This window comes from Notamacropus eugenii, chromosome 4, assembly GCF_028372415.1.
Source record: "Notamacropus eugenii isolate mMacEug1 chromosome 4, mMacEug1.pri_v2, whole genome shotgun sequence".
NCBI lineage: Eukaryota > Metazoa > Chordata > Mammalia > Diprotodontia > Macropodidae > Notamacropus > Notamacropus eugenii.
Window position 1 is genome coordinate 422,078,533 of NC_092875.1, and position 15,515 is coordinate 422,094,047.

Sequence of the window (15,515 nt, forward strand, 5' to 3'; positions counted from 1 at the left end):
AATGATACTTTTGTTTCCACTGGTAATCCAAGGTAGAAAACATGAATTCTGTATTTCCATGAATGCTAATTACATTTCATTATATGTTTATTTGGTTGTGTTGTCGTATTAGAAACTATGTTACTTATTTTTTAACTTTTAAATAATTATAAAATGATTTTTTAAATTTCCATTTTCAGTTTATCCTCATACTCCTTCAAAACTCATTGTGAGGGACATTGATCCAACTGCCATTTTTCTCAGTTGGCACTTATCTGGCAACTTTGCAAATATTAATTTTTTATGTGAAATTGAAATTAATACAGCTTATTCAGGGCAAGAATTGGTAAGTATGTCTTTTTCCTATAAACTTAATAGTTCTTTTAATGAAATATTTTATTTTAAGCAAGACGTAAAAATTTAATTGGCATGGTTAGTTGTATTTTTAGTAGATTGATGAAGAGCCTTATGTTTCAGTGTTCAGCATTACAATATCATAATCAGTATTTAGAGTACTATCATAGTGTTATGGCAGATAAATTAATGTTTTAAGGGTCAACTCTCAACAGTGAGATTAATTAATTAGTAAGCTAACAAGTAACAAAAGAGAAAAAGGGTGATAAACAAAGCTTCTAAGTAGGAATGGGACCAGGGCAATCTGTATGATAAGTATAAATAAATACTTGAATTTTAAAATAATTATGGGGCACATAAAATGTAAGGCATTTATTTTCTAGAAAAGGTACTTGAGCAAGATCTAGGTGGCCACAAACAGAGCATTATCCTCAACTGCTCATGAATGGTTATAGCCTTGGTTTGATCTGTAACTATAAACTTAAAGACTATACTACAGAATGAATAATTTTTAGTTGATTACACCCAGGACCATGCATTTGAAAGTCTACTGCTGTCTGAGAAATAAAATAAAAATACTTATGGAAGTTCTTTAATGTACAATAGGTTGTTTAAACATAGAAATTCTTAAAACTTACTTAGTGCTTCCCCGTCCAACTTTGCTTATTTATTTAAAGTAATAGTTACTGAGTTCCTACTACTCCAGTTGTAGGTAAGGTGAAAGGAGCACAGAGTCCACCTATCTGAGCCTTAATTTCTCATAAATGAATTGGACTCAGTCTTTACAGTACGTCCTTTCCAGCATCTTAAATGAAATAATGTTTGTGAAATTGCTTTCAAACTGAATTCTAACATGAATGTGTGAACTATTCACATTTCAGGTGCATGCGAGGTCTTTGAGAGGCAGGACAATTTTTCATTTTTGTCTCTGTATCCCCAGTCTTGTTCATGGTACTTAATAAGTGAATGTTTGCTTATTGGTGAAACAGAGCCTCTTCCCTTGACTTAATTCTAATTCATATATTGTTAGCAAGATGTCTTAGGTTCTGTGGTTAAGGGTTAGAACACAGTTAGTAGATGAACTGTTTGATTTTGTCTTTGCACTCATAATAGGTTTATGGTGTCTGATATAATATGAAGTTTAGAAAGTTTTGTTCATTTTTAAAACTCCATTCGTTTTTAACAGCGGAACATCACTGTTAAAGGATCAGAAACTTCTAATTATCGTGTTTCTGTGGACAAATTGATGCCGTATACTATGTACACTTTTCGGATTCGTTGTTCTTCTGAGAACTTTTGGAAATGGAGCAAATGGAGTAATGAAAAGCAATACTTAACCAGGGAAGGAAGTAAGTTCTTTGAATAATTTAAAGATTTGATCTTTAAATTAAATTACTATCTTTAAGAATTCATATTTGGGTTCTGGGATTGAGGTTCAGGATTTAAAATCTGTGACTTGAATTTTTAAGATCTTACAGAGTTCTTTTTCTCCATGGTTGGTGTGGAATCAGGCATCTTTCTAAGTAAGGATCATTCAGCTTTCCAGCTTTTATATGAAATTGGAGGTGGGGCACAGAGAGGAGGGAAGGATTCCCTCTTGAACAACTACAAGAAGGCTTTATTAATTGTCTTTAATAATTTCTTCTTCCTCTACATTCCCCCTTGGTGACCCTATCAGCTCCCATAGTTTTAATTGTTATTTCTGTTCAAGGGTCTCCCAGATCTGTATATCCAGTACTATTTGCTCTCCCACCTTCCAGAGCTCCATCGCTATTTGGCATTTAAAAGTGTGTATTGTGAAATGCATTAAATCAGCATGTCCAATAAAGAACTTATTATCTTTCTCTAGAACCTCATTTTTCTTCCAAAGGCATTGTTATACTTTCAGTCATTCAGGTTTGCAACCTTCAAGTTGCCCTTTAATCCTTCACTCTTCTTTACCACATGTATAGTGTGTTTGCAACACTTCCTCAACATATCTTGTGTCCATCCCTTTCTCTCCTCACATGGTCACCTCCTTAGTTCAGGTCCTCATCACCTCTCATCTGGACTATTTCATTAGCTTTCTACTTGGCCTTCCTTCCTAAAGTATCCCCTCTTCAGCCCATCTTCCTCACAGCTGTGGAAGTAATTAATATTCCTAAAACATAAATCTTACATGTTACTCTTCAAGCCTTAGTGACTCCCTATAACCTCCAGGATCAAATCCAAACTCCTCTTTGGCATTTAACAACTTTTACAACTTGACCCTTTGGGCCCATCAGATTAGCCTTGCTGCTCTTTACACACACATCATTCTGTCGCCCTTCTCTGCTTTGGCACTGACTCTTCCACTCCTAGAATTCATTCTCTGCTTCTTAGAATCTCTCATTTCCTTGAAAGTGCAGCTCATGGCAGTCGATAAACATTTACTGAGCATTTATTATGGTCAGGCTTTGCCGTAAGGCCTGGGGATACAAAGAAATTAAAAAATGCAGTTCCTGCCCTCAAAGAGCTTACATTTCTAATGAGGGAGATAATGTGCAAATAACTTATGTACACAGAAGATACGTGCAGTGTAAGTGGAAGGCAATCTCAAAGGGAAGACATTGGCAGGGGTGGGGAAGAAGAGGTGAGACAACCAGGAGAGTCCTCCTGCAGAAGGTGTAGTTTGAGATGACAAAGCCAGGAGTGAAAGTGAGTTGGGAGAGTATTCCAGGTTTGAGACAACGGTGAAAAAAGCATGGAGTTGGGCGTGTCATGCAAGGATCCAATAGGGGAGTAAAGTGTAAAAATCTTGTAAAGATAAGAAGTGGCTAAATTGTAAAGGACTTTAAAAGCTACACAGAGCTTCAATGTAATAGTGAAGGATGGATTGGAGTAGGGAGAGACTTGAGGCCAGCCAGAAGGTCACTGCAGTTGCCCAGGTATGAGGTAATGAGAGCCTGCACCAGGAAGATGGTTGTGTGCGTGCAGAAGGAGGTTTCTGTTAGAGAAATTCTATAGGGTGGTCTTACCTTATGCACGAGGCCTTCTCTTTGTGCTTTGACCACCAAAATTGTTTTGTATACATTTTGTGTGAACACACTAGCACCAACACAATATTCGCAGCACCCACAGCAGCCATGAATGACTGTGCCAGCACAATTCTGAATAGTGAAATACAACAGACTCTCCACATGGAAGACAGAACCAAAACATTTATTCAGCCACCAGAAAGCCAAATCCATCATAGTAACAAAAAAAAATCTATACACAGTAACAATGCAGAGAACACCACCACCTCCAAGCCTTCCCCCTGCTAGGCTTCCCACAAACCAGCTCCCTTAAATAAAGTCACAAATAAGCCCTTTCACTCACACTAGCCAGGAGCCTACATCCTTCCTAGCTCTGACTGGTCTCTCACTCACTTCACCTCAGCTCTGCTCTACCTCTGCCTCTTCCCGTTCCAGCCTTTAGTAGGCTTCTCCCACCACAGGCTCCATGTGACCCAAGCAGGTTATATGGGCCTATTAATGAATGGGAAAAACCTTCGCATTTAAATTGCCATCACACACACACACACACACACACACACACTCACTCACTCACACTCTCTCTCTCTCTCTGTCTCCCTTTGTCTCTCTCTGTCACTCTCCCCTATCAGAATATAAGCTGTAAGGGCAGGGGCTGTTTCTTTTTTGTCTTTCTTTTCTAGTACCTAGCATAGTGTTTGCTACTTAGTAAGCACTTTATAAATGCTTTTTACATGATTAAGTGAACATGAAATACACACACACACACACACACACGTACTAATCCCAAAAATTATTTAATAATAGAAACTTCATTTATAGTATATGAACAAGTAATCAGTTATTATAGGCCTTAAATGAGTTTTTGTCTCCTTATGTAGGGAATAGCTTAGCAATGTAGCCAGGCACAAAAAATAATTATGCCTATAAAAATATAAATATTGCACGTGGTACCCCAGCAAGAATGAGAACTCCTTCGATCTCCTTCTCTCCAGCTCCAAGGAAGGAATAGTGGAAGTGAAGGAAAAAGTCAACCTCTGTGCAGATGTATACACATGTGTGTGTGTGTGTATAGAGACAGAGAGAGAGGCAGAAAGAGATGAAGATTTCCTGATATCGCTTTAACCTAAGTCCTTTGTATTATGAAGATTTCTTGGAGTTGAGAGGGGTTTTTTTCCCTCTTAGCTTCATATGCTAATCACTATCCCTGGTCTCTCTGGAATTGTTTTCAATAAAAATTTCAGGTTGTTAGCCTTGCTATACTGCTGATTAACAGTTTTTTCAACTGAAATAAAATAAATGTTTTCAAGTGCTGACTAAATAATATCTTTCCTAGTTCCTTCCAAAGGACCAGATATCTGGAGAGAGTGGAGTGCTGATGGGAGAAGTGTAATAATATACTGGAAGGTAAATATCTGTATTTTTTTGTATATTCAAATAACTTTTGATTCTAATACATTATATAGTTTACTTTGGATAGCATCTGGTACAGTTTTCCACTGTACATTAACACATTGTTGAGTAATTTGTCACATTTTTCTGTTAGAGTCTGTCTTAATTTCTCTCATTTTAGAGTCCTGTTATTTTTCAGTTTTCTTCACTTCAAGCAACAATACACTTAAATTTGAGTCAGTAGGAGTTGTGAACTGATCATTTATGTATATGTATGTCAGTATTTAAGGACAGCTAGATGGCACAGTGGGTAGAGTGTTGGACCTGAAGTCAGGAACACTCATTTTCCTGAGGTTCAAATCTGATCTCAGATATATACTAGCTGTGTCACCCTGGGCAAGTCACTTGACCCTGTTTACTCGAGTTTCCTCATCTATAAAATGAGCTGGAAAAGGAAATGGCAAAAATACCCCAGTATCTTTGCCAGAAAACATTTCATGGGCCGTGAAGGTCAGATGTGACTGAAATGACTGAACAAGTATCAAAATTTCAAGGCTATGTAGTTTTGTCATTCTTTTATCATCCCTCTAATCTCAAAGGTGATCTTTCAGAGTTGTCTCATGTCTGAAAAATGTATTGCTCTGTGGCCAAAGAGTTAATGAGCCCAACTAAGCTTAGCTAGGCTAGTGTTCAGACTAGGCATCATGTGGCCCACACCAGAAAACTTTCTGCTAGAGCTTACGGTCTACCAGAATGCCAGGCCTTGAAGGGACTGAAGTAGAACTTCAGTGGGAGATTCAGGTAGAGAGCCAGATTGGTGTCCAGTAAGGAGAAACAGATGCTTTCTATTTGACACATGTCGTAAGAGCTAGGATGGTTCTGGTTTTTGTTCTGTTTGGTTTAACTGTTTTTTGAAATTATGAGATAGCCACAATTGCTTCAGATTTGTTAGCTTTATAGTGATTTATTCTTCAGTATTTTTTCTGTCACGATAGCTTACGTGCACTTCCTGTTTTAATTAAAGCATAATTTATAAAATGAATTTGCTAAACAAGTAAGTAATCAATCCCTTTGTAAGATGGGTCAGTATAGAATTCCTGTAAATGATAACAAGTTTCTCTATTGTCTCTACAATTTTTGCAAAAATTTACTTCTATACAATTTTTCTAAAGCACAGCTTTTTAGTAATGTCTATTTACATTGTCCAATACAAATTTAGAAGCGTAATATTTGTATTATATATTTCTAGGGAAGAGAATTTGCTTGATGTTTCAGTACCTTGATATTTGTTGTCCATCCCTTTATAATACCCTTGAAGCTTTTAAAAAATTATCCTTTTATAGTTTAAGCTTACTTCCTCCAACTCTGTTCTTAAAACAGATGAAAAATTGTTTGATAATCTTTATATAGTTTTTCATGTATTTGAAGACAGAACAGCTATAGTTTAAGCTACCTTTTCTCCCCAAATGAAAAAAAATCTTTATGCAGATTGCTTAAAGAAGTCTCACCAGTTTTTCTGCCTCCATTTTAAGTTTCCCATAATCTCGAAATCTGGAGACCATAATTGGATTAATTCCTCTAAATTACTTATTTCTGTCAATCAGTTCAAATATTTCACTTGTGTTTTTTTTTACAAGTAATTCATCTGTTATTAACATGGTATTTGATTTTTGTTAATAACAGAAACATTTGTTATTTGGATTTAGCTTGTATTCCATTCTGAGCCACATGCCTTCTTCCGTTTTTCAATAGTGCGCAACATTGCGAATGTTGCTCTTTTGCCTCGTCTGCTCATGTATTATCTAGTTTACGTTGATTTCTAATCTGCTTCAGTGCAGCAGCCCCGACTTCTCCCAGCTCTGTGTCATCTTCAGAATTAATGAACATTTTCATATTCACTTTCATCATTATCACTTTGATAATATTCCTAATCACTTTTCTTCATTGCAAGGAATTTTTCTTGTTATTTCTAGCCCTTATCTATTAATGAAGCTAATGGAAAAATACTTTCCTATAATGTATCCTATTGGTCAGAAGAAGAAAAACAGTACCTTCCTGAGATTCCCGATCCGCAGCATAGAGCGGAAATACAGCTTGACAGAAATGATTACGATGATTACATCATTAGTGTTGTGGCCAAAAACTCAGCTGGATCCTCTCCACCTTCTAAGATAACCAGCACGGAAATCCCAAACGGTGCGTACTTTGTTAACTGTGTGATGTTATATTTCATCTGAACAGAAATAAATTAAATCTATTTCTTTTTAAATGCAAGTTAAGTTGTTTAGTAGTGATTATATTACATTCTTCAACAGAACTGTTCTTATATACTAAAAGGATGTTTTTCATTTGTGGCACTTTTTGATGACTTTCAAAAATGGAAAAAAAATTTTAAATTCTGTAAAACCTCATAACATATTAAATTTAATAAATATCACTATTTGAATCCACAAGACTCTTCCCCAAAAAGACAAAAAATGACAGTCACATTGATATAATTCTTTTCTCCCTAATAAAATTGTCAGCACATTCCTGGAACAGTTCTAGTGAGATACTTTATTAAAAATAATGAATGAAAATATTTCTAATGTATAGTGAGAAACAGGACTCATGAATATTGTCTCAAAGCATCCTAACTTGTAAAATAATTCGAAAACAATTTCATTCTGCTTTGACTAATGGGTATTACTAAAAGAGTAGAAATATCTTGACAATTTATGTATGGATTTGATTTTCGTATCTAAAATCCTAATGTTCAAGAGATCCTCTAGCTCAGTCTTCCAAATTCAGGTAGGAAAAGCTTCCTGTGGGCTGCATGCTGACTTAGTAAAAGTTACAATTTAACATTCTGTGTTGTATTGTGTTTTTATTTGTTTTGTTTAACATTTCCCAGGATACATTTTGACTCCTCTGCTTTAATTCATCTTCCTACAACCAGATAGGAGCATATTTATTAGGAGATGTAGTAGATAACTAATTGTATGTTCTTTGAGATAGTCAAGGATAAAGATTCTCCAAGGCACCAAAGCAGCTATGAAGAATATTTAATGCCCTTTGCTGTCAGCAAAGTATTCCTTATATCTAATGTAGAGCTCAATTCCTTCAACTTAAGTTCATTTCCTAGAATGTTTTTTTAAAAAATGTTGAATTATACAGCTCATTTTTTCCTCTCCCTCCCTCCTCCATTAAAATTAATTTATAATGAATTCCTTGTTATTTGTGGGTGGATTCTCTTCATTCTGGATTATTCGCATGTCCTGGATTCTCTGTTATTCAAATTAAGTCACGCTGTTGATTGCTTTCCTACCACAAGTGGTGCTCCACTTCAGAAAAGATCACTCCTGCATCCACCTCAACACAGTGGGAAATACTTCCTTTCCATATCCATGATCAAGAAAAACAAATCACAGGACCTATCTGTAAACAGTGAAGAGGTTAATAATGCAGTGAGCATAAAGCCCAACAGTTCTGAACATGATGGATAATCTTTCAGGCACGCTTCCAGCTTTGAGCATTTACAGGATTTCTAGTTCTTTAGAGGCAGTCACTTTCTCTTCACTTGCAGCTTTATTGTGTTCTTTGGCTTGTGCTTGTAGAAGGAAGGTTAAGCGGGAGTGGAGAAAAGCAAAATGGACCTAAGAGATAAATAAAAAGCACATAGGAGCAACATAGAGATATAAACCAGGGAGAGATCACCGAGAGCACATGAAGGGAGATAGTAATTTTGACCTGGCAAAGATAATAAATATGTGAGTAACTGTTTGAATTAGCTTCTGCCTGGGATTATATTTCATAGTGTTCCTTTGTTAGTATTGATCCATAATTTGTCTTCTCATGTATTATAAACTTTCTGAAATCCAGGGCCATGTTTTATGCTCTTTAAGTATCTTATAAAGGACTTAGTAGAGCTAGAAAAGAAATTGTCCATCTAGTCTAGCACAGATGTTTAAGAAAGTGAATCATTCAGAACAGACACTTTCTTCTTAAAGATGTCTAGTTATAATTCTACGTATTCCTTCGTAAGTCCCTTTCCATGGATTGTATTTAGGGGGAGGGCAGTGTGTAGAAGGGAAAACAGAGTCAAACATAGAGAAACTTAATTATTTCCAATCAACCTCCCACTCCTAATCCCACCCTGAATTTAAACCTTTTCATACTTAGTCAATACAGTATCTTCATAAAATGTTTGTGTAGACAGTATCTTAATTCTCTTTGTTTACCATTGTGCCATCTAACAGTGGGTATCCCCCAAGCCTCTGTGCTGGGTTTTCTTCTCTTTTCCCTCAGTTCTCATGGATTGAATTATCACCTCTATTCAGATGATTCTCAGGTCTCCTTACCCAGCCATAACCTCTCAGCTGACCTTCAGTCTCCCATCTCCAACTATCTCTTGAACATCTGAAACTGAATGTCCCATAGACATTTTAAACTCAACATATCCAAAGTATGTTGTGCATGAATGATCATTGCTGACACGGAATGAACCCATATCAAGCTTATTGCACATCCCAATTAACTCACACACCACTTAGAAAAGATTTTTGTTTTTAAGGTTTGTCATGGATTATGTAAGTTTTTATTTGTTGGTCTGTAAAACTTAATCGCTATTTATAATATAATGTTTCTAGGGGAAAATGCTATCTAATTACCGGACCACCAGTGTATAAACTGACTTTTGGTAACTGACTTATTTATAAAATGTCAGACTCATATACTCCAAGGTATATGTCCCTGATTTTAATACATCCAGTTTTCTGAGTCCTACTTTATTCTTTTCCTCCCTCTTCCACCACCTTCATCTAACTTGTCTTTGAATCATTCTTTCAAAACCAGAACTCATTCACTTGACAGTATACTGTTGTATTATGGAGTTTAGAAAGAGGGGAACAACTATTCCTTGATGATGACAGATCTAAATATCACTGTGAGATGAGGTAATTTTAAGCCACCAAAAGATGGTGATTGAAGCAATTACAGTCTTTGTTAGGAGCAATTTTGTCAAATATTATGAGATGTTTTATAGTAAAAATCATACCAAAACAAAAATATTTCCAAACTCCAAGAACTTACTTGGAACTAATCTAATTTAACAAAATTTCAGTATATGAAGTAATTTGTACTACCCCTAAAACTCTGTTTTTATAGGATCTGACTTGGATTACTGTTTTGAAGCCAGTAATGTCTCTTTTTAACTTGCCTTTTTGTAGAAGACCTCAAAGTGGAGCAGATTGTTGGAATAGGAAATGGCATATTACTTCACTGGAATTATGATCCCAACATAACTTGTGACTATGTTATAAAATGGTGTAACTCAACTCGATCTGAACCCTGCCTCATTGACTGGAAAAGATTCCCAGCAAATAGTACTGGAGCACTCATAGAATATGGTAAAAGTCATTTCTTTCAGCTAAAATTCTTTAAAAATTAGTAGTGTTCAAGAACTGTATCTGTTAAACTTAGCCCTTCATAGCAGTGCAAGAACCTGAAACATTTCCAAAGGAGTCATGATGCAAAATGCCATCCCCATCCAGAAAAAGAGCTATAGAGTCAGAACGCAGAATGAAGCAGACTGTTTTCTCTTTTATGTTTTGTTTTGTTTTTTTCTCATGGTTTCTCCCATTCGTTTTAATTCTTCTATGCAACATGACTAATGGGAAAATGTGTTTTCTATGAACGTATGTGTAGAATCTGTAAAAGATTATATGCCTTCTTGGGGAGGGAGGGGCAGATAATTTCAAACTTATGGAATTGATTGTTGAAAATTGAAAACAAATTAATTATGAAGAAATAAAAACATAATTATGAAAAAAATTAGTAGTGTCACAGTTTCCAGTTTAAAATGTACATAGATGAGATAGTAAAACTTAGATGAATAATTGTTTTGTTAATTTCATATTGACTGATTTTGTGTGTATTAGACCTTTGCATCACTAATGAGTTTAAAAAGCAAATTAACATATATTTTTTTTACATTGACTAAAGTAATTCTATAGAGGCATTTCTGATGTATTTAAATTATTCTTATATGCTATGTTTATAGTGTCACTGGAGTTTTATAATAGTAGTTTTAGAAACAGTGGATGATAGCTGAAGTAAACAGGATAGTAAAATAGGGATGAATGTTTAGAAATGAAGCAAGTCTTCAAAATAGAACCTTAGTGATATCCCCACTATGGCTGTGTACATAATGGTTAAGATAGAAGCATATAAGGAAAGAGGCAGCATGGGAATTACACTTTTATCCTTGACCCCTGGCAGATGATCTTTTGTTGATTCTTTCTGGACTGCTGTGTTCTCACAGATTTTCCTCTGAGTATTTCTGTTCTGTCTGCTAAAATATGCTCCCCAAATCTATACCTTTCACTGTAAGATAGTAAGGGAATAAGCGTAAGGCTCCGTGAGGATGGTGGTGGCACATTACTGACTCTCACTGTATGTAAAATGCCGTAATAACTCTCAGTTTTTTAATAAAAGCTAAAATTTAAATTCTTCACATTTTGTCTTTGGGAAGGAAAATCTCAAAATACTGGTTGCAATTAAACATTCTTACTTCTAAGCCCTTTAAAACATGTTTGCTTGATATAGGGGATGATGTATGTCAGTTTCTAATTTCCTCCCACCCCCCCAAAAAAATTCCCAAGTCATGGACATTAAAAAACACATAGCATAGACAGAACAGTGAGATAAGAACATCAGCACCTCCTCCTCCAGTTTAATCTAACATGGATTGACAGTCTCTCCATGAAACCACTTCTTTCTCTAGGTGTTACTCCATCTACCCATCCCCCCACTGCCAGCACTTCAGTTTTTTTGAACTGAGTCTCTGCCTACCATTCATCACGATGGGTCAGTGCTCCCTTAGTGCCAGAGGGTGGTCTTCCTCTCCATGCTTACTCTTCTTCTGGTTTCTAGACTCCTTCTGCTTGTCCCTTCTTTTCTTACCCCTTATCTCCTGAAAGGGAAAAAATCAACTATCCAACCAGAGATACTGAGTCCTTTCTATGTGATTAGCAGAAGTATTAAAGATCCTTTCTCTCATAGTTTACCAGCTAGTTGAAGAAACGTGTAATAAATAACATTTAAATGCTAACCTGTGTGATAACTCTATGCCATAGGATTTCAGAGGGAAAATAAGGTAGTCTGAAGTAGTTAAAAAAGGCTTCAGTATGGTTGGGATTTGAACAGGTCGCTGAATGTTGGACATTCATTTGGCTGAAATTTAGTGCTACTTTTAAAAGAGAATAGCAGCAGCAGGTGTCAGAGAGGCACAGGGGTTGGAGGTGGGAACATAGTCTTCAGGTAGATGAATAAACTGATTGACAATCCCTAAGCAAGGTCTAGAATAAGTTCTGAGTGATTTGATCTCAAGATTGAAGAAGTTAAAATCTGGGACTTTCTCACCTAGTATGTCTGACCACTTTGGTTATTGTGGTTGTCTCCAGTCATCAGATTCCCAAATTAATTTTAATATGTTTTAAGCAGTTTTATAAATTTAAATTTTTTATATAGTCAGTTCTAGAAGTAGTGACTTTTCAAGTAGGCCTAGTTTTCATTTCCTTTGAATAGAAGGAATAAATTTTTTAAGCTTGTTTTTAAAGGATTGTCTTAATTGTAAAATTTGTTGCAAATTACCTGTTTCTCAAGTAGATCTCTTTGTGACAGAGGGTTACTTTAAAATTTTACTGATTATAGTATTCTTTGTAGATAATTTTCGATCTGGAACACGCTATAACTTTTTCCTCTATGGCTGCAAAAATCAGAAATACCAATTATTGCGTTCAATAGTTGGATATACAGAAGAGCTGGGTAAGTTATTAGATCATTTTAAATTTTACTTGCATATTTTGTTTTTATAATGTATTCATTTCCAAGTATATCTCCTTATCCAAAAAGTCATGCCTTGTAACAAAGATTAAAAAAAGAAGAGGAAAAAAGTTAATAAAACTAACCAATGCATTTAATCAAATCTGACAGTATATGGCATGGTCCACATCCATAACCCTCTCCACTCCTGCAAAGAAGAAAGACATGTGTATTCTCATCTCTTGGGGAACTAGGCTTTGTCATTTTATTCACACAAACATACAGTTTTGCTTTGTTTTTTTTCCATTTGCATTGTTGCATTCGTTATGTATGTTTTCTTGATTTTGTTTACTTCACTTCGCATCAGTTCCTAGTTCTTCTCATTCTTTTCTGTACCCATTCCATCTTGTCCTATGATGGAGTAATACTCCATCACATTCATGTCTCACAATTTGAATTATTAGATAGTTTAGATTTTGAAGTAAAATAAAACTTCAGAATGATAGAATCCTACAAAATTATCACATGGAAAATGATGATAAATATTATAGAATGATGTAATGTACTATAATAAATAAATATGTATTTAATAATATTAAGACCTGTATTTCAGAAATTGAAATATTCAATTCAAAAAATAAAAGGAACTCCACTAGTGATTTAAGTACTGCTTTGTTCAGTAAAGAGGACTTTGTCAGAGTGTGGCTCTTTAGAATAGGTTTCGCTGTAAATGCAAAAGTATATTTGTTGGATTTCTTTTTAAGGCTGTGATGAAACTTTATGAACTTTGACTTATAATCATTTTGTAAAATCTCAGTCTTAAAATATCCTTTAGTTGTTGACAATTTCTTTCCACACACAGCTCCAAGCGTTGCACCAAATTTTACTGTGGAAGACACCTCTGCAGATTCAATATTAGTAAAATGGGAAGAGATTCCTGTTGAAGATCTTAGAGGATTTTTAAGAGGATATTTATTTTACTTTGAAAAAGGGGAGAAAGGCACATCTAAAATCCAGGGTTTAGAATCAGGTAAATAGATTCTCATTTTTCATGCTGACAATTTCCTATGAGTTTCCTTATCTACCAAAAAAAGTTATCTGAAAAATTTCAATATTGCTTTAAATAATGATATTCTAAAATTGGTTGGTGTCACTAAACAAGGAAACAAAGTCATTTTCATAATTATGATTATGTTTTAATGTAATATATTAAAGAGGATATGAAGCTTTTTATCAAGTTTGCATTTAAGAGCTTGTGGGGAGGCATCATTCTAATGTCTGGTGAGATTCATAGCATGTGAGAGGTATTTAATAAATACTTGTTGACTGATTGATTGTATGGATTGATATGATTATGGTAAAATGGTACACCAAGCCTAAGAATCAAGCAGTCTTAGAATCATGGTCACAGGATACACATTAAAAGCTGAAAGGAGCAATCCTAGCAATTTACCAAGTGCATAATCCAGTTTTTACAGAAAATAAAACCTATATTCAGGAAAGTGAAGTGATTTGCTTCTAGTTCATTATCTGTTATATAGCTGTTTCCACCACAAAAACTTTTAGTTAGCATACTGATTAAGAATGACCTTTATGAACTCAGAAACTTACCTTACTTTCATCATGAAGACATTTGTGTATTAAAGCTCCTGCAAAGAAATGGACTTGCCCCAGACTCCTGGACATGAATTGATCAGTTAGTCAGCATTCATTAAGGCCCTACTAGGTGCCAGACATTGTGTCTACCCGGTGAATACAAAGAAAGGCAAAAGATAATTCCTGCCCCTAAAGGAACTTGGTCTCTAGAGAATGAGTTTAAAACCTTGAGCATTTCTTAGACTTATTTAAGTTAATGAACTTAAATAAAAGTAATATTTTTAAATTGGAGTTCTTGCTTTCACTATTAGATTTATCAATATAAGGAGTGTGAGAGAAAAGCTAAGTTATGTGTGTGAAGTCGCTTATCTCCCATTGTTTTCATTTTACATCTACTAAGGAGAATTGAGAGAGAGAGTGAGTGTATTTGGGACTTTCTTCTCATAGTAGCTTGATAGCACTGATGGGCTGGTGGTGATGGTGAGAGCTGGACAGAGCACTGAGCTATGGTTCTTGTATGGACTGGAGATGGTGGTTTTAAGTAGAAAGATGGAACATTGTTGCCAGGCAGCCAGGCTCATCCCTTCCCAAGATGCCAATGGAATATAAGCTTTGTGAGAAAAGGTTCTCTTTATTTTTGTCTTTGTATTTATAGTGCCTTGCACAGTGCTTGGCACAGAGTAGCTTAGATCTTTGGTTAATTGATGCCCAGATAGCTATAGAAAGGTAATGGGACTTTCTTGCTAACACCAAATGTTTCTGAGAATCTCAGGGATTTCTTTTAGATCACTGGGCCCAGAGCAGTTGCCATCAAATTACTAAATTGTAGGGATGACTCTGGTAAAAAAAAAAAAATCTCACTTCAGGAGTAGGGATCAAAGCATTTCATAGCATTGCATGTTCAGTCCTTTATAAATGAAATTTAGAGATTTGGGTATGGACACAAACTGATTAAATTAGCTACTAACAAATTGTTTTCTGATAATTGGAAGAAATCTAATCATGAGGAAGATGTCAGTTTATGGTGGAAAAATCTTACATATGTTTGTTACAATGGAGGGTAAATGGATGTCATTTTGAAATGTACACCAAAGAAAATGTTCAGAAGGCACACAGAATAATAGGGCATTTCAATAATATTGCCATATTTGGAATAAATTCAATTTTAACACTGTTGGCAATACTTAATATTTATTGTTCTTCCATGATACATTTTGAAGGCATTAGTTTAACAATATAATTTGCCCAAGTTCAACTTCTTTCATTTTTCCTTTATTTTGATCAGTGACTAATTTCCCCCCCCATACTGTCAGTTAATTTAAACATCTTCTAAATGATTAATTCACAAATTATATGTCCATGTATCATTAAAGTTTAGCAGAATTTTTTCTAAACTTT

At 35.1% G+C, this 15,515-nt stretch overlaps 1 protein-coding gene across 5 annotated transcripts in view; it reads left to right on the forward strand.

Annotated features, from left to right (window-relative positions):
• LIFR (LIF receptor subunit alpha) overlaps nt 1-15,515 on the forward strand; it is an 86,628-nt gene that overhangs the window by 57,952 nt on the left and 13,161 nt on the right. For all 5 annotated transcript variants that reach the window (XM_072605781.1, XM_072605783.1, XM_072605782.1 and 2 more), the window contains 7 exons: nt 180-325; nt 1,520-1,682; nt 4,663-4,733; nt 6,692-6,914; nt 9,926-10,105; nt 12,423-12,524; nt 13,384-13,551. In XM_072605781.1, the coding sequence (XP_072461882.1) occupies nt 180-325; nt 1,520-1,682; nt 4,663-4,733; nt 6,692-6,914; nt 9,926-10,105; nt 12,423-12,524; nt 13,384-13,551 (1,053 nt within the window). The remainder of the gene's footprint in view (nt 1-179; nt 326-1,519; nt 1,683-4,662; nt 4,734-6,691; nt 6,915-9,925; nt 10,106-12,422; nt 12,525-13,383; nt 13,552-15,515) is intronic.